At 33.2% G+C, this 18,640-nt stretch overlaps 1 protein-coding gene, 2 non-coding genes and 1 pseudogene across 3 annotated transcripts; 1 reads left to right on the top strand and 3 right to left on the bottom strand.

The window, feature by feature from the left end:
* Nucleotides 1-4,394: 4,394 nt before the first annotated feature.
* Nucleotides 4,395-5,489, bottom strand: LOC149376294 (uncharacterized; annotated as a pseudogene).
* A 1,343-nt stretch (nt 5,490-6,832) lies between these two features.
* Nucleotides 6,833-6,906, bottom strand: TRNAW-CCA (transfer RNA tryptophan (anticodon CCA)). Its single transcript has one exon. It is a non-coding gene; the product is annotated as a tRNA-Trp (tRNA).
* A 141-nt stretch (nt 6,907-7,047) lies between these two features.
* TRNAP-UGG (transfer RNA proline (anticodon UGG)) lies at nt 7,048-7,121 on the bottom strand. The gene has a single exon. It is a non-coding gene; the product is annotated as a tRNA-Pro (tRNA).
* An 8,744-nt stretch (nt 7,122-15,865) lies between these two features.
* On the top strand, nt 15,866-16,906 carry LOC149376291 (cytochrome b). Its single transcript, XM_089606497.1, has one exon. It carries the CDS (start codon nt 16,198-16,200, stop codon nt 16,684-16,686), a length of 489 nt encoding a protein of 162 aa, XP_089462623.1. The 5' UTR covers nt 15,866-16,197; the 3' UTR covers nt 16,687-16,906.
* Nucleotides 16,907-18,640: the final 1,734 nt, after the last annotated feature.

The raw sequence follows: 18,640 nt of genomic DNA, 5'->3' as shown, positions 1-18,640 counted from the left end.
GACGCCTACATTGCATTTGCTGGTAAAAGAGTAATTGAACAAACATTGAATAAGACAGTACCTGAGGGTTCACAAGTAGCTGAATATTTATTCCAAAAGGGCTTATTTGATCCTATCGTACCACGTAATCTTTTAAAGGGAGTTCTGAATGAATTATTTCAACTCCATGCTTTATTTTGAATGAAAATTAAAGTAGAAACGTATGAGTCCTCATTTATTTTGAAATTAATTCTACATTTTATAAATTAAAAAAAAAAAAATTCTAAATAAAATAGACCAATAAGAAAAATAACTAAAATAATAAATGAAGTGGATGATCATATATTATCTTTCATATAGAAAGATGAATAAACCTATTTTTTATTTCCATTCGATTTATTATATGCTTACTATAATAGATTATATATTAGTATTTTTACTCCCTATTATATTTATTCCTTAGTATATATATTTTATCTAAGTCTATATAATATACTCTTCTATTTTATATGTCCGTGCATATATATTCAATACTCACTTAAGTATAATTATACTAGTATAATGATATATGAAGTATAAAATATCTTTATAACGGGTATAAATATTAAATCGAGGTAACTATTCTATGACAACTATCAGCAACTTACCCGCTTTTTTTGTGCCTTTAGTGGGCTTAGTATTTCCGGCAATTGCTATGGTTTCTTTATCTCTTCATGTTCAAAAAAACAAGATTTTTTAGATCTTATGGGGTTAAATCTTCTTTTTTCTATCTTTTTTTTTAACTTAGGCTTACTTAGAGCATAACACAAAAAGCTATTTAATAGAATGCGCAGGTTCCTACGAGTAGAAGCTCATATGCATAAACATCATATATGAATAAATGACTTATAGCTATTTGAAAATAAATAATTGGTAAGATTTCTGAAACATAAAGTAAATATATCCACATGTCTGGGGATATATATAATCATATACGTACATATGGGATGTTATTTTTTAGTTTAACTCTAAGCAAGTTATGAATTACTCCTAAAACTTCACATGATAATAGTGCTAGTTGATGAGGGTTACTTCGGCAACAAAAAAATTAAAGTAAAATTTATTGGGGTTATGTTACCTCCCAATTCCAATACAATGCAAGTAGGTCTAGTTATAGTATGAGTTGGCGATCAGACTGGATATGGATAGAACTTATAGCGGGGTCTCGAAAACTAAGTAATTTCTGCTGGGCTTTTATCCTTTTTTTAGGTTCATTAGGGTTTTTATTGGTTGGAATTTCTAGTTATTTTGATAGGTTTTTTATACCGTTATTTCCCTCTCAGCAAATCCTTTTTTTTCCACAAGGAATCGTGATGTCTTTCTATGGCATTGCAGGTCTTTTTATTAGTTCATATTTATGGTGCACAATTGCGTGGAATGTGGGTAGCGGTTATGATCGATTCGATATAAAAGAAGGAATAGTGTGTATTTTTCGTTGGGGCTTCCCTGGAAAAAATCGGCGGATTCTCCTGCAATTCCCTATGAAAGACATTCAATCCATCAGAATGGAAGTTAAAGAGGTTTTTTTTTCTCGTCCTATACTTTATATCGAAATCAGAGGCCAGGGGCGCATTCCCTTGACTCGGATCGATGAGAATTTTTCTCTACGAGAAATTGAACAGAAAGCCGCTGAATTGGCCTATTTCTTGCGTGTACCAATTGAAGTTTTTTGAAAAAAGTAAAAACTTTCTTATTCTTAGCAAAAGGTAAATAAAAAAGGATAACTCAAGAATTTCCCTTTTTTCTATAACAAAACTTAATATAAGTTTATGACAAACTCTGATTAGAACAAAAAAAGTAAATGTACACGACACAACGAAAAAATTTAGAAAAAATTTTTGTCCATAAATTCTTTCTAAATTCAAGGACCGAACACTGTACCTAATCACAAATAAAAAAACTAGGGATATAAACTTGAGACTTGTAATGTAATAGAACTAATAGAGTACACGAATGAGCCAAATTCATTTCAAAATTTACAAACGGGCAAATGGCAAAAAAGAAAGCTTTTATTTCTCTTCTATATCTTGTATCTATAGTATTTTTGCCTTGGTGGCTCTCATTTACATTTAACAAAAGTATGGAATCTTGGGTTAATAATTGCTGGAATACTGGGCCCTCCGAAAATTTTTTGAATGATATTGAAGAAAAGATTATTATAAAAAAATTCATAGAATTAGAGGAACTTTCCCTCTTCGACGAAATCCTAAAGGACTACACGCAAGGGCGTTTAGAAAAGCTTCATGCTGGAGTCTACAAAGAAACGATCCAATTGATCAAGGTGCACAATGAGAGTCGTATACATACGATTTTACATTTCTCAACAAATATAATATATTTTCTTATTCTAAGTGTTTATTCTATTCTAGGTAATGAATACCTTATTTTTCTTAACTCTTGTCTTCACGAATTTTTATATAATTTAAGCGACACAATAAAAGCTTTTTTTATTCTTTTATTAACCGATTTATGCATAGGATTCCATTCGCCCCATGGTTGGGAACTAATAATTGGATCTATCTACAGAGATTTTGGATTTGATCATTATAATCAAATTATATCTGGTGTTGTTTCTACTTTTCCAGTTATTTTAGATACAATTTTTAAATATTTAATTTTTCATTATTTAAATCGCGTATCTCCGTCACTTGTAGTGATTTATCATTCAATGAATGATTGAAAAAGGATAGAATGGTTTAATTATAATGTTTATTACGTTGTACATAAGTAAAAGAGTAAAAAATATACTTATTCTTTCTAGCCACCCCGGGTGGGTCCATCAATATTCCACCCAAATGAAAAAATTTCACTAAATAGCAGAATCGTGGATAAGTCACTAGTATAGTTCTTTATCTAATTTTATTGTATAAATTTAGGGGATTAATGATTGGACCATGCAAACTAGAAATACTTTTTTTTGGATAAAGGAAGATATTATTCGATTTATTTCCGTATCGCTCATCATATATATAATAACTCGGGCACCCATTTCAAATGCGTATCCCATTTTTGCACAGCAGAGTTATGAAAATCCACGAGAAGCGACTGGTCGTATTGTATGTGCTAATTGCCATTTGGCGAACAAACCTGTGGATATTGAGGTTCCACAATCGGTCCTGCCCAATACTGTCTTTGAAGCAGTTGTTCGAATTCCTTATGATCCGCAATTGAAACAAGTTCTTGCTAATGGTAAAAAAGGGGCTTTGAATGTGGGGGCTGTTCTTATTTTACCCGAAGGTTTTGAATTAGCCCCTCCCGATCGTATTTCCCCCGAGCTTAAAGAAAAGATGGGAAATCTGTCGTTTCAGAGCTATCGCCCCACTAAAAAAAATATTCTTGTGATAGGTCCTGTTCCTGGTCAAAAATATAGTGAAATCTCCTTTCCTATTCTTTCACCGGACCCCGCCACTAAGAAAGATGTTCACTTCTTAAAATATCCCATATACATAGGCGGAAACAGAGGAAGGGGTCAGATTTATCCCGATGGAAGCAAGAGTAACAATAATATTTATAACGCTACAGCCGCGGGTATAGTAAACAAAATCATACGAAAAGAAAAAGGGGGGTACGAAATAACCATAGTAGATGCATTGGATGGACGTCAAGTGGTTGATATTATCCCTCCAGGACCAGAACTTCTTATTTCCGAGGGTGAATCTATCAAACTGGATCAACCCTTAACGAGTAATCCTAATGTGGGTGGATTTGGTCAAGGGGATGCGGAAATAGTCCTTCAAGATACATTACGCGTACAAGGTCTTTTGCTATTCTTGGCATCTATTATTTTAGCACAAATATTTTTGGTTCTTAAAAAGAAACAGTTTGAAAAGGTTCAATTATCCGAAATGAATTTCTAGATACGCGGATTTATAAATACTAATTTATAAAAAGAACCTAATTATTTTTGGAAATTGTGTTATGTAATTCTGTATTACCAAAAACTTATGAAAAGCCTTTTGCTTGTTTATATTGTTTTTCTTTTATATTTTGGAAATTACTTGTACTAGTATTCTTTTTTCAATCAAACTAGAAGGGGTATGATTATGTCCCTATTTTCAGTCATAGACTGAATCAAATTAGATTAAACATATTATAAAAAAGCGGCAAATAAAAACTCAAGTAAAAAATGAAGGAGAAGAACAAGACATTCTAAAAGGGGTTATTTGTCTTCCGAGTCGTTGACACAAGATTAGGAATTTTACACAACCTTTTCTTGTGTCAAAATAAGAATTCGTCTGCACCTCGTTCCTCAAAGATTCCTGTTTGTAGTTACATTTTTTTGAGGTTTATTACTTAAAATAAGTAGTAGTGGTGGACAAACAAAAAATATAACAAAGTGGTCCATTTTTTTATCATTTATACGAAGAAAAGTCTGATTTTTACGAGCTCAACGGAACCCCCCAAAGAAAGAGGGGGTAGGTTCCGTTGAGTTCTTATGCTTTCCTGTCATGTCTACAAGTCAGTTCAGCTGATTTTTAGACTTATACTAAAGGGATGAACCTAATCCCGAATATGAACCATAAAAGAAAATACCGAGTAAACCGATCACAACAATACCAGTTACAGTACCTATTATCCAAAGAGGAATCCTTCCAGTAGTATCGGCCATTTGCCCTACTTTCCTCCACATTTCATCAGGTAGTCGTGCTAGAGACATAGACAGCTATGGATAATTATGAGATTAATATCCGTCCGAATGGGATAAGAGCATTCCTGCTATTTTTTAATTGAAGAAATAATTGGAAAATAAAACAGCAAGTACAAAAATAAGTAATAATCCCCAGTATAGACTGGTACGATTCAATTCAACATTTTGTTCGTTCGGGTTTGATTGTGTCGTAGCTCTATGATTCGAATTAGGTTTATCGTTGGATGAACTGCATTGCTGATATTGACCCCAAAAAAGAAACGGTAGGTACAGCTAGTCCGTGAACAGCTAACCATCGCACTGTAAAAATTGGATAGGTTCTATCTATAGTCATTGGGGCCTCCTAAAAAGATCTAATAAATTCATCGAGTTGTTCCAAAGGATCAAAACGGCCTGTTATTAATGGAATTCCTTGTCGGCTCTCTGTAAAATACTCGTTTGGGCGGGGACTTCCAAATACATCGTAAGCTAAACCCGTGCTGACGAATAACCAACCCGCAATGAATAGGGAAGGTATAGTAATGCTATGAATGACCCAGTATCGAATACTGGTAATAATATCGGCAAAAGAACGTTCTCCTGTGCTTCCAGACATGTTAAGCTCCACTTATTCTTGTACAGTCAAAAGGGGATCGACTCTGTAAAAGATGAAAAAATTTGCATTTAATCCTTGTAAGATCGTCAATAATGTACCAAGGGTTTCTTTAGAGTATACCGAATCAGTATAGCTATTCTTCTTCTGACACAGCAATGAAATTTCACAATCAGTATTGAAATAGAGGGTTATAAAATATATTTTTTCTTCTTGCTTGTAGCTGTAGAATTAGTGCCGGTCAATAAAAAATTTCTCAAAATAAAATTCTTGCAGTACCTATATATTTTACTTTTATATCGTACTTGAAATATAATAATCTAAAAAATCTAAAAGATTTTGCTAGTCTCTATTATCGGACTCGAGACTGAGGATAAGGTAAAAATACTAGAGCCAGTATTATAAATATAACGAAAGAGAGCAACGAAGCAAGAAAAATCAGCAACCTACACATTGTTATATTAGATCCAAAGGAAAGCTTCTTTGGGGACCTAAGCCCAAGCCCTGAAAGACAAAATGTAAAAAGCGGGTTTGAGTGATCAATCATATAAGTCTTTTTTTCTTTTCATTCGAAAGATTCTTTGAATGAACCGAGTACTTAATTTAATAAGTTTAATTTAAAATCAAAATATGCATTTTTCTTATAAGCTAAGATCACTTGTCGTTCTAAAATAAATAAAAAAAGGGTTCAAATAGATAAAATAGATAGAAAGAAACGTTTTTGCAATTTTTTCCCATATTGCTAAAAAGAAACTTTGATTTTTTAATCAAGTTAAAAAGAACCTATTATTAGTTTTTTTAAATTATTTGCATTTTTAATATAAAAATTTAATATAAAAAAATATATTCCATATATACTAATATATAATATATTATATATAGTGGTTATTAGTTTACTCAAACTCTGTTGATTCGCAATTTTGAGATGGGTAGCTGTCACAAATAATGAATTGATTTCTTAACTATATTACTTTATTTTAGTTTATCCTCCTATCTTTTCTTTTCAAAATTGAAATTTAGGTAAGTGCTTTCTAAACTTATGTATAAAAAGAATATATTTTATTTAGGCTCTTTATGCTTACTATAACTAGTTATTTTGGTTTTCTACTAGCAGCTTTGACTATAACCTCGGCTTTCTTTATCGGTCTGAACAAGATAGGACTTATTTGAAATTTATTGAATGAACAATTCATAACAAAATCTTTGTGTCATAGTTCACATAGTCAATATTTACTTATAATGTCAATTTTCAAGTTGAGATTAATGGGGTAACTCCCATTAAGATTTAATGATAAATATTACCTCCCTTTTTCACCTTTCAACAAAATTGAAATGATTGAAGTTTTTCTATTTGGAATCGTCTTAGGTCTAATTCCTATTACTTTGGCTGGATTATTCGTAACTGCGTATTTACAATACAGACGTGGTGATCAATTAGACCTTTGATTAATTTACATCTATGTTTTTTTATTGACCTCCTATTTGCTTTAATATACAGGAGGTCTAATTAAATTTGCTGTTCAATTATTTCAGTTTTATTTTGGACCTATAACACAACTTAAGAAGAATCTAATCACGCTCTGTAGGATTTGAACCTACGACATTGGGTTTTGGAGACCCACGTTCTACCGAACTGAACTAAGAGCGCTCTATTTTTATTATCATAAAAACCAGCCAACCTGTCTTGGCTATATATACTTGTATAAAAAATAAATTTTTTTTGCATATCCTATTTATTTTAATCAATATGAATGGGATCCTCTTTACTGCTCATAAGGTAAGTAATAGGTAGGGATGACAGGATTTGAACCTGTGACATTTTGTACCCAAAACAAACGCGCTACCAAGCTGCGCTACATCCCTTTCAATTGGTCTACAGTGTCATTATCATTGTAGAGAATCCCTGTGTTCTTTTCCACATATTTATTTCATTGATATCCCAACCAGCCTTTTACTCTTTTTTTACTCTTTTTTTAATCTTATATCATATAAAAATAATAGACTATTCTTATATATGTAGATATGTAGTGACGAAGTATGAAACCATAAAAAACGAGTAGTTGCCGGGAATTCTCAAATAGAATAGGACGCCTTTTTTTTAAGATAATTGCTCATTTTTACCGAATTGTTGTACATTTCAATCTACGTTAGGTATTCTACGTTGAAATACGAGTGTCAGTCATTAACTACATATACACATATAGTCATATATGTATTACTATTATGTATTACAAATTAGAATAAAATCACAAAAAAGAAGAAGGAGGACCTAAAATGCGAAATCTAAAAACATACCTTTCCGTGGCACCTGTAGTAAGTACTCTATGGTTTGGTTCTTTAGCAGGTTTATTGATAGAGATCAATCGGTTATTTCCGGATGCGTTAATATTCCCCTTTTTTCATTATAGTAAGTGAGACGTGAAAGGGGTGAATAAAATCAGAGCTATAATAAAAAATCTTTGACTAATACTTTTTTAAATTTTTTTATAATAAATAAAAAAATTTAAATAAATAAAAGCGGATTCACCCTAGTCAAACTACGAACTCAGGGTTTCGATACCAAAAAGAAATTCTAATAGTGTGAAAAATAAAAAGCAATACTTATAATAACAATATCATACAAGGGAATTCAATGAAAAATTAAATATTGTACAGCAATTATAAGTATAAAGTTAGAAATCATTATATTACTTATTATTACTATATTGATAGATTGCAAGGAAATCCTTCATAATCAGATTTCACTTTAGCAACGTCTATTTTTTCTTTCTTCTTCGCTTCGGAAAATGGAAAAAGAGAACGGTTGAGTCAATCAAAAATCCAAAGGAGGTTCATGGCCAGGGGTAAAGATGCTCGAGTAACGATTATTTTGGAATGTATCTCTTGTGTTCGAAGCCGCGTTAATAAGGAATCACCGGGCATTTCCCGATATATTACTCAAAAAAATCGACATAATACGCCTAGTCGATTGGAATTGAGAAAATTCTGTACTTCTTGTTACAAACATACGATTCATGGGGAGATAAAGAAATAGATCTAATCGACCGCTTGCGCGTCCGCCTTGCTTTCCAAAGAAGATGAAAAACTACATATTTTTTATACCAATTTTTTTATATTAATATTCTTTTATTTATAGAAAAAAATAGAAAACGGATCTTATATTTAGTTAAATATAAAATAAACTATCCTTTTTTTAATTTGAAATCATTTCTGATTCAATCAAAATAGAATTAGGATTTTCAAGACAAGGACTAGAACCCAATGGCTAAATCCAAGCGGCTCCTTCTTAAATTTAAGCGATCTTTTCGTAGGCGTTTGCCCCCGATACAATCGGGGGATCGAATTGATTATAGAAATATGAGTTTAATTAGTCGATTTATTAGTGAACAAGGAAAGATATTATCTAGGCGAGTGAATAGATTAACCTTAAAACAACAACGATTAATCACTATTGCTATAAAACAAGCTCGTATTTTATCTTTGTTACCTTTTCTTAATAATGAGAAACAATTTGAAAGAAATGAGTCAACTTCTAGTTCTAGAACTACAGACCTTAGAATTCAAAATAAATAAGTTTGCTCTTCAATTGAATCAAAAAAAACTTCAATCCGACTTCAAATGCGCATTGATATTTTGTTCAAAAATTTGAAAAATAAATCCTTTTTTATTGAACGTGTTTATTTATTGTGACGACTTTATCATAATTTATCATAATCATAAGATATCCTATATTTTTTATACGAATTTCTACTCTACCTTCTCAAATTCACTCATCGGAGAAACATTACACTGGATTCTTCGCAATCTCTTTATCTTCTTTTAAGATCTCGTTGTAAATCATATAAAGACAATTCCTATTTAATATAGCAATCTGTGCAAGTATTTTACGATTAAGAAGCAAGCGCCCCTTATACAGATTGTGTATTAATCGACTATAACTATAGTATAGTTTATTGGTTCGAATTACTGCATTTATCCGAGTAATCCACAAACGACGAAAATTTCTCTTTTGCCTACCCCTATCTTGATGAGCCGAAACCAAAGCTCTTATTTTCTGTTGAATAATAGTCCGAGAAAGTCTTGAGCGAGCCCCTTGAAAACTTGCTGCAAATAAACGAATTTTGGTTCTACGTCTTCGGGCAATATATCCTCGTTTAATTCTAGTCATTGAATAAATGAAACTTTGGTGAATAACTAATAGATTTCTTTTCTTTCAGTTATTTCCTTTACCTTTCCTAATTTATTAATAACAAAACGGATTCCTCCAGTGTATAAAAAAAAATTCCAATGTCTTTTGCTACTATAACCTTCCTGACCACGATTATTTCTAGGCTTTTCGCCTCGAAATAAGAAATTATATTGATACTAGATATCAAAAACATAGTAAATAAAATAGGTATAGTGGTTTCCTTCGTTTTTATGGTTGCTTATTAACGGTGAGGTCCTCTCTATACACCGGAGCCTCCTCCCTCATTTCATCAATCTTATTGTTAACTTGTACAGTTTACACCTTTTGGCTCTACCCATTATTATCCAGTAATAGGTTTTTCACAAAAAGACCAACCTATACAGTAACGGTATTTTTTTATTATGAGGATTAGCTGAGTAGCTGACCTTGTTAGTCCGTTCTTGTAGGAGTCAAGAATTAAAGGTATAATCTTTTTGCTTTTTAAATAGTATTTCCCTGCTTAATGAATACCATTTTCTATCAATGGGGAATTCCTTCTCATCTTAAATTATAAGTGTAAATGATTGGATTTGTACCAATGTCAACCATAAATTAATTTGATAGCGCAATAGAAGGAAAGTATATGCTAGATTTTTTTAAATATTTTCCTTTTTAGTATAGTGACAGGTCTTCTTACATTCTCTCCCATATCACTATTTCTCATTACTTATACTTAATTCATTTTTATTTTTGCGTAGTCCATGATCTGAACGAGTCACACATACACCCTAGTACATGTTCCTCGTCGCTGAGGACATCCTCCAAGAGCGGGGGATTTGGTGACCTTTTTAATTGGCTGGCGTGTGTTTCTAATAAGTTGTTTAATAGTTGGCATATTGAATCATATAACAGAATGGGATGGTTTAGATCGATCCTAACCGGATAATTATGAATCCTTTTTTATTGAATCTATTAACTCCAGTAAGAAGGTAAAATATCACATTATATACTTTTACTTTCGTAAAATCTATCTTATTTTTATTAAACCGCTACAAGATCAACAAGTCCGTGAGTTTGGGCTTCTATTGCTGACATAAAAACATCTCTTTCCATATCTTCGGAAACAACCCATAAGGATTTGCCCGTTCTTTGTACATAAACCTTTGTGAGGGTTTCGCGCAGCGTCAGTAGTTCTTCTGCTTCCAAGATAAAATCTCCCGTCGATGCCTGATAAAAAGAACTAGAAGGTTGATGGATCATTACCCTGATGAAATAACAGAATAAATTATTATTCTAGCGTGAAAGAATAATATTAATCTACTCAAACTATATAAAAAAGATAAATTTGAAGAACCGTACGAGCATCTTTTCCATATTGCATACGGCTCCATAATGGATTAACTTTATTTACCTTAAATTGAAGAAATATAACCAATTATATTGGTTATCATATTCACATAGGTAAATGATCCACTAACCACCCTTCTTTTTGGAGTAGTTAAAAAAATACTACGATGGTTCCGTTGCTTTATATATTAATTTCCTCCATGATTTAGCAATCCCAAAGTTTCTTTTTTTTTGTATTCTTTCAGAATACTATATTGTTAAGAGTTTTTTGGTGTGAAAACAAAAAAGTTTGTGACGCTCAAAAGTTTCTCCTACTATATCAGATAAAATAGGAAATGCCCTTTATCTCATACTACTCTTTCGATACATAAGTTAACTATTTTTAAAATAAAAAAAAACTAATAATAATTTAATATCGAATTCAAAGTGCCATGCTATTATTACTTAATAGTCCTATTTCATATATCGCGAAGGCATAGTCTTGTTTTCTTTTTTTTATCTCAAATAAAAAACTCAGTGGCGCTAAGCGTGCGGGAATGCTAGACGTTTGGTAATTTCTCCTCCGACCAGAATAAAGGATCCCATTGAGGCGGCTAATCCTATGCATATTGTTTGTACGTCTGGTTGCACAAATTGCATAGTATCATAAATACCTAATCCAGGTATTACCCATCCACCAGGAGAGTTTATAAACAAATAGAGATCTTTGGTATCATCCTCTATACTGAGATATACCATAAGACCAATAAGTTGATTTGATATCTCGGTATCCACATCTTGTCCTAAAAAAAGAAATCTTTCTCGATAAAGTCGGTTGAGTGGGCTAAAATTGTATTCCCTCGGAACCGTACATGCATCTTTTAATGCATACGGTTCAATACACCTCGCGAAAAAAAAGAATCAATGTATCAATGTGTAGATTCTAGTTTTTTTAGAAATAAAAATTCACTAAACTTTTCGTACTAACTTCTTATTGATGTATTCTTTACACTTTACATCAGAATTTAATCCAAATTACAATGTAATTTTCTTGTTCCTGAATGGTCCTCTTGAATTCTTTTAGGTTTATGCTCTACTCCGAGTAAAGATCTAACCGGTTTTGATTTGTATATATAGGCCAAATACCTAACTACTACTTCTTTTTGCTACGATTTTTTTTTTTAATTAAAAATTTTTTCATGTCTCTCCCCAAATCTAATATTCAATGCATTCATCATATTACTCAATTTATTAACAGTTTGAGATCACTTGTGTTTTTATATTATAAATATAATAAAATATTATATTAACTAGAAATCATAGATATATTATATATTAACAATTGGTTTTTTCTAAACGGAGCCTGCTGAATATTTCCTTTTATTGTTCGAACCAAAACAACCATAAATAAGTCTAATTGCTAATATTAATCTTTATAGCCCCTAATAAATAGAATTTTTTCTACTTTTCATTTCACGCTCCAAATTTTTGATGATTGAATCAATCTTTCTTGGGCGAAAGAGAGGATATCTCAATCGGGTAAGAGAACGGGGAAATACCATATAACCAAATAGATCTGACAAGTCGCACTATACGTCAACCCACGATGCATCTTCTTCTCCAGGACTTCGAAAAGGTACTTTTGGAACACCAATAGGCATTAAACGAAAGAAAAATTAAGTACTATATTTCACTTTAATGTGAAAGCGTAAAAATGTATTTATTGTCTTACGAATATTTTCTCCATAGATTAAAAAAATAATAAGTTCCTAAATAAAGTAAGACAGAATGAATAAAAGAAATTTTTTACAAATAGGTATTTTTTCCGTGGGATGATGAACAAATATAGATGCAGTTAATCGTATAAAAAACTATCACCGGCCCACCATTGCGTATTTGTACTTATCGGGTGTAGAATAAATCTGCTTCTTTTTCTTCCTAGGAACAAAAGAATTCTTTTTTTTTTAATAGATAGATAGATAGATATTCTTACTAAAAGAATAGAACAAATTTGAATCCTTTCCTCAAGATAATCCACTAAAAACTTAAAGTAAGGTCTATAGTATAGTTTTTTTACAGTGCAATAAAGTTACATAGCGGCTATTTTTAATTGAAAAAAGGGAGTATTTTTATGGGTTTGCCTTGGTATCGTGTTCATACGGTTGTATTGAATGATCCCGGCCGTTTAATTTCTGTCCATATAATGCATACTGCTCTGGTTGCTGGTTGGGCCGGGTCCATGGCTCTATACGAATTAGCGGTTTTTGATCCTTCTGACCCTGTTCTTGATCCAATGTGGAGACAGGGTATGTTCGTTATACCCTTTATGACTCGTTTAGGAATAACCAATTCCTGGGGCGGTTGGAATATCACAGGGGGGACTCTAACAAATCCGGGTATTTGGAGTTACGAAGGTGTGGCTGGTGCACATATTGTGTTTTCTGGCTTGTGCTTTTTAGCAGCTATTTGGCATTGGGTGTATTGGGATCTAGAAATATTTTGTGATGAACGGACAGGGAAACCCTCTTTGGATTTGCCCAAGATCTTTGGAATTCATTTATTTCTCTCAGGGGTGGCTTGCTTTGGTTTTGGCGCATTTCATGTAACAGGATTGTATGGTCCCGGAATATGGGTATCCGATCCTTATGGACTAACGGGGAGGGTACAAGCTGTAAATCCAGCGTGGGGTGTGGAAGGTTTTGATCCTTTTGTTCCGGGAGGAATTGCTTCTCATCATATTGCAGCAGGAACTTTGGGCATATTAGCGGGTCTATTCCATCTTAGTGTACGTCCGCCCCAACGTCTATACAAAGGATTACGTATGGGAAATATTGAAACCGTCCTTTCCAGTAGTATCGCTGCTGTCTTTTTTGCAGCTTTTGTAGTTGCTGGAACTATGTGGTATGGCTCAGCAACTACCCCGATTGAATTATTTGGTCCCACTCGGTATCAATGGGATCAAGGCTATTTCCAACAAGAAATATATCGAAGAGTTAGTGCAGGGTTAGCTGAAAAGCAAAGTTTATCTGAAGCTTGGTCTAAAATTCCCGAAAAATTGGTTTTTTATGATTACATCGGCAATAATCCTGCAAAAGGGGGATTATTCAGAGCGGGTTCAATGGATAGCGGGGATGGAATAGCTGTAGGTTGGTTAGGACACCCTATCTTTAAGGATAAAGAAGGTCGTGAACTTTTTGTACGTCGTATGCCTACTTTTTTTGAAACATTTCCGGTTGTTTTGGTAGATGGAGACGGAATTGTTAGAGCCGATGTTCCTTTTAGAAGGGCAGAATCTAAATATAGTGTCGAACAAGTAGGTGTAACGGTTGAGTTCTATGGCGGTGAACTCAATGGAGTCAGTTATGGTGATCCTGCTACTGTGAAAAAATATGCTAGACGTGCTCAATTGGGGGAAATTTTTGAATTAGATCGTGCTACTTTGAAATCCGACGGTGTTTTTCGTAGCAGTCCAAGGGGTTGGTTTACTTTTGGACATGCTTCTTTTGCTCTGCTCTTCTTCTTCGGACACATTTGGCATGGCGCTCGAACCTTGTTCAGGGATGTTTTTGCTGGTATTGACCCGGATTTGGATGCTCAAGTGGAATTTGGAGCATTCCAAAAACTTGGAGACCCTACTACAAAAAGACAAGTAGTCTGATACAATAGATATATTTTTTGTATTTCGTTTTTTGATATAGACTACCAAAAAAGCTTGATTTGAATCTTTGACTCTTGTCTTGCTCTTTCTTTATCCGGAAGACGATCTCAAATAAACAGGTATGGAAGCTATAATTGTAAATTACGCTCGAATCTATGGAAGCTTTGGTTTATACATTCCTCTTAGTCTCAACTCTAGGAATAATTTTTTTCGCTATCTTTTTTCGAGAACCGCCTAAAGTTCCAACTAAAAAAACAAAATAATTTTTCTGTATCTCAATTGAAAGTAATGAACCTTCCAAAATTGGAAGGCTCATTACTTCAACTAGTCCCCGTGTTCCTCGAAAGGATCTCTTAGTTGTTGGGAGGGTTGCCCAAAAGCAGTATATAAGGCGTACCCAGTAAAACTTACAAGTAAACCAGATAGAAAGATGGCAACTAATGTAGCTGTTTCCATTTTTAGATAATTTCAAGACCACAATGGTCTATGCTAAGATCATTTATTTACAACCGAATGGTATACAAAGTCAACAGATCTCAATCAATATAAAATAGGATTTATGGCTACACAAACCGTTGAGGGTAGTTCTAGATCTGGTTCAAGACGAACTAGTGTCGGGGCTTTATTGAAACCGTTGAATTCAGAATATGGTAAAGTAGCTCCTGGGTGGGGAACTACTCCGTTAATGGGTATTGCAATGGCTTTATTTGCCATATTCTTGTCTATTATTTTGGAGATTTATAATTCTTCTATTTTACTGGATGGAATTTCCATGAATTAGATTCTATTCAGTTAACTAGCTGTTCAAGCTAAGGTGGACCCTTTATTTTTATCCCATTCTATATTTAATTTGGCAGTTCGACCGTGAAATTTCTTTGTTTCTGTATTTCCGGAATATGAGTGTGTGACTTGTAAGAATGGATCCTATAGGTAGTACAGAGGTAGATCTGTGATCTTGATAGAGATGATTTTATTTCGTCAGATATTCTCATTATATGCTCGTATCTGAAGCACGGAATATATATAATATTACAAAGTATTTAGAACTATGATTCATACTTAATATTCAGACTTCGTGGCCGGCTTTACACATCTTTTTTAAACTCTTGTTTATGCTTATTTTGATCAAAATCCAAGGATACCTTTGGATTTTTAGTCATTATCTCTATTCATTGAATAAATGATGATCCAATGGTTCTTACTCACGGAATTTGCGGGCTTAGTTTGACAGGGTTTTATTGACTCATCGTGGTTCTAATATGAACCTGAGGTTGTAATTCATTCATAGGTCTTAACAAGAGAATTCCTATCAATAATAAAGAAAACCGTCCTAAAGTCTCATTACACACAAAAAAAATCAAAAAAAGAAAAATAGGAAATTATAGAAGATTCAAGAGGCCTCAACATATAAATGAAGGAGCCGACTTGATACGTTGGCATTATAACCACAATAAATAACTTTCGGGTTTTTTCGTTCGTATCGTCAGAAAAGAGTGAATTGTACAGTACAATTAGGTAGTTTCAAACACGTATCCGATAGAATTTTATATTTTGGTCTTTATGTTCGAGCCGTACGAGATGAAATTCTCATATACGGTTCTCAGAGGGGAGTACCTTGGTTTACCTATCTCAATAAAATCTATGATTGGTTCGAAGAACGTCTTGAGATTCAGGCAATTGCTGATGATATAACTAGTAAATATGTTCCTCCTCATGTCAACATATTTTATTGTCTAGGAGGAATTACGCTTACTTGTTTTTTAGTACAAGTAGCTACAGGGTTTGCTATGACTTTTTATTATCGTCCGACAGTTACGGATGCTTTTGCTTCTGTTCAATATATAATGACTGAAGCTAACTTTGGTTGGTTAATCCGATCTGTTCATCGATGGTCAGCAAGTATGATGGTACTCATGATGATCCTACACGTATTTCGTGTGTATCTCACGGGGGGCTTTAAAAAACCTCGTGAATTGACTTGGGTTACCGGTGTGGTTTTGGCTGTATTGACCGCATCTTTTGGTGTAACTGGTTATTCCTTACCGTGGGACCAAATAGGTTATTGGGCTGTAAAAATTGTAACAGGTGTGCCAGAAGCTATTCCTGTAATAGGGTCGCCCGTGGTAGAGTTATTGCGCGGAAGTGCTAGTGTGGGACAATCCACTTTGACTCGTTTTTATAGTTTACACACTTTTGTATTACCTCTTCTTACTGCCGTATTTATGCTAATGCATTTCCTAATGATACGGAAGCAAGGTATTTCTGGCCCTTTATAGAAAGTCTCTCATAGCTAGCTATTTGTAATCAATCATTCATTACTTCGGGAAGAAACAAAAGTATTTTATTGCTACAAATATGGATTATTGATAAGAATAAGACATGTATTTGGATATTTCTCTTCAGCTCTACAAAAATAGATAAGTTTATTATTTATTTTTTTTATTCGACACTCATAGTTGAAGTGAATTTTTGTAAGATTAAATGGATTATGGGAGTGTGTGACTTGAACTATTGATCGGGCTGTGCAGAATATATATTTTTATCTGCCACATTTGAATTCCCAACCAAAAATGTGTCTTTGTTCCAACCAGCGTGAAAGCCCCATACAGAAGTACAGGCTGGTTCGTTTGAAGAGAATCTTCTTTTTCTATGATCAAACTTAATCATGTCATGTATGAACAGGCTCCGTAAGATCCAGTACAAAGAATAAGTGATGTGGCATAATTTTTCTTATGTTTTATTTTTATATATTTCACTTACTTAATAGTATATAAATGGATTCATTTCCTTTGCATTGACTTGATTTATTATACTATCGGAGTGAAACAAGGGATCTAAAGAAAAACAGAGGCTAAATTCTATTAGTAAGAAGGAAATCCTTTGTATAACAAAAAAGTTCGCTTTTTTTGGGAAAAAGCGGAATTGGAAGGTCTGAGACGGCCCAGAAAGCACTTAATCAAAATCAACTTTGTAAGCCTACATGGGTATTGAGCATTTATCTGTAAGAACTGGATTCGTTGAAATGTTTGATTGTTGAAACTCCGAAAAGGAAACTGATAAATTTTTATTTACATATTTACATAGAATCATTCATAGATGTGGGGATAACATAGCGATTTTTTTTATTCGTTGGATTCGTGCTCGAGCCGGATGATGAAAAATTATTATGTCCGGTTCTTTCGGGGGATGGATCTAAAATGATGATTCACCTATCCTAATAACAAAAAAACCTGACTTAAACGATCCTGTATTAAGAGCTAAATTGGCTAAAGGGATGGGTCATAATTATTACGGAGAGCCCGCATGGCCCAACGATCTCTTGTATATTTTTCCGGTAGTAATTTTAGGCACTATTGCATGTAACGTAGGGCTAGCTGTTCTAGAACCATCAATGATTGGTGAACCTGCGGATCCATTTGCAACTCCTTTGGAGATATTGCCTGAATGGTATTTTTTTCCCGTATTTCAAATACTTCGTACAGTGCCCAATAAATTATTAGGCGTTCTTTTAATGGTTTCCGTACCTGCGGGATTATTAACAGTACCCTTTTTGGAAAATGTTAATAAATTCCAAAACCCTTTTCGGCGTCCAGTAGCGACAACGGTTTTTTTGATTGGTACTGTGGTTGCTCTTTGGTTGGGTATTGGGGCAACATTGCCCATTGATAAATCCCTAACTTTAGGTCTTTTTTAAATTGATGATTCAATTTTGAAATAAAAAAAAAAATCACGAGGTGTGTATCTAGGGAATCTTTGCCTCAAAGGGAATTTTCCCTAGATACGTTTAGTCAATTTAATTTTGCATTTATTTCGAATTTATGTATATGGATTATGTTAACTATGGAAAAAATCATTCAAATTTATGGGAAAGATTTTTATATTTCGAGAACGTCGATTATATGTTTTACATCCTCCCTATGAAAATCCTTAATTTTTATAAGGTCTTCTTGACTGTTAGTCAAAAGGTCTAAAAATGTATTGATATTATATTTTTTGAGCCAATTATATACCTTGGGGGGAAATTCTAATTGGTCAATAAAAATATATTTCAATGCTATTTCTTTTTTCGTTTTCTTTGGTTTAGCCAATCTACCATGAAAATTAAAAAGTGGTAAATTCGCGTTGGGTTTATTGTTTTCTAAATGGAAGGTTTCTTCTTCTGCATTTAAAAAGGGAATAAATAAATCAATCAAATTTCGGGAGGCTTCGTGAAGTGCTTCTTTAGGAGTT

This window comes from Urtica dioica, unplaced genomic scaffold (assembly GCF_054948205.1).
Source record: "Urtica dioica subsp. dioica isolate 48M unplaced genomic scaffold, U.dioica_male_clone48M_v1_H2 Urtica_dioica_male_H2_contig_19, whole genome shotgun sequence".
NCBI classification, from domain to species: domain Eukaryota; kingdom Viridiplantae; phylum Streptophyta; class Magnoliopsida; order Rosales; family Urticaceae; genus Urtica; species Urtica dioica.
This window is presented reverse-complemented; position numbering and strand designations above follow the sequence as displayed.

Bases quoted from the DNA above. Each gene is read 5' to 3' on its own strand.
- LOC149376291 (XM_089606497.1), top strand. From the start codon at position 16,198: ATGACTTTTTATTATCGTCCGACAGTTACGGATGCTTTTGCTTCTGTT.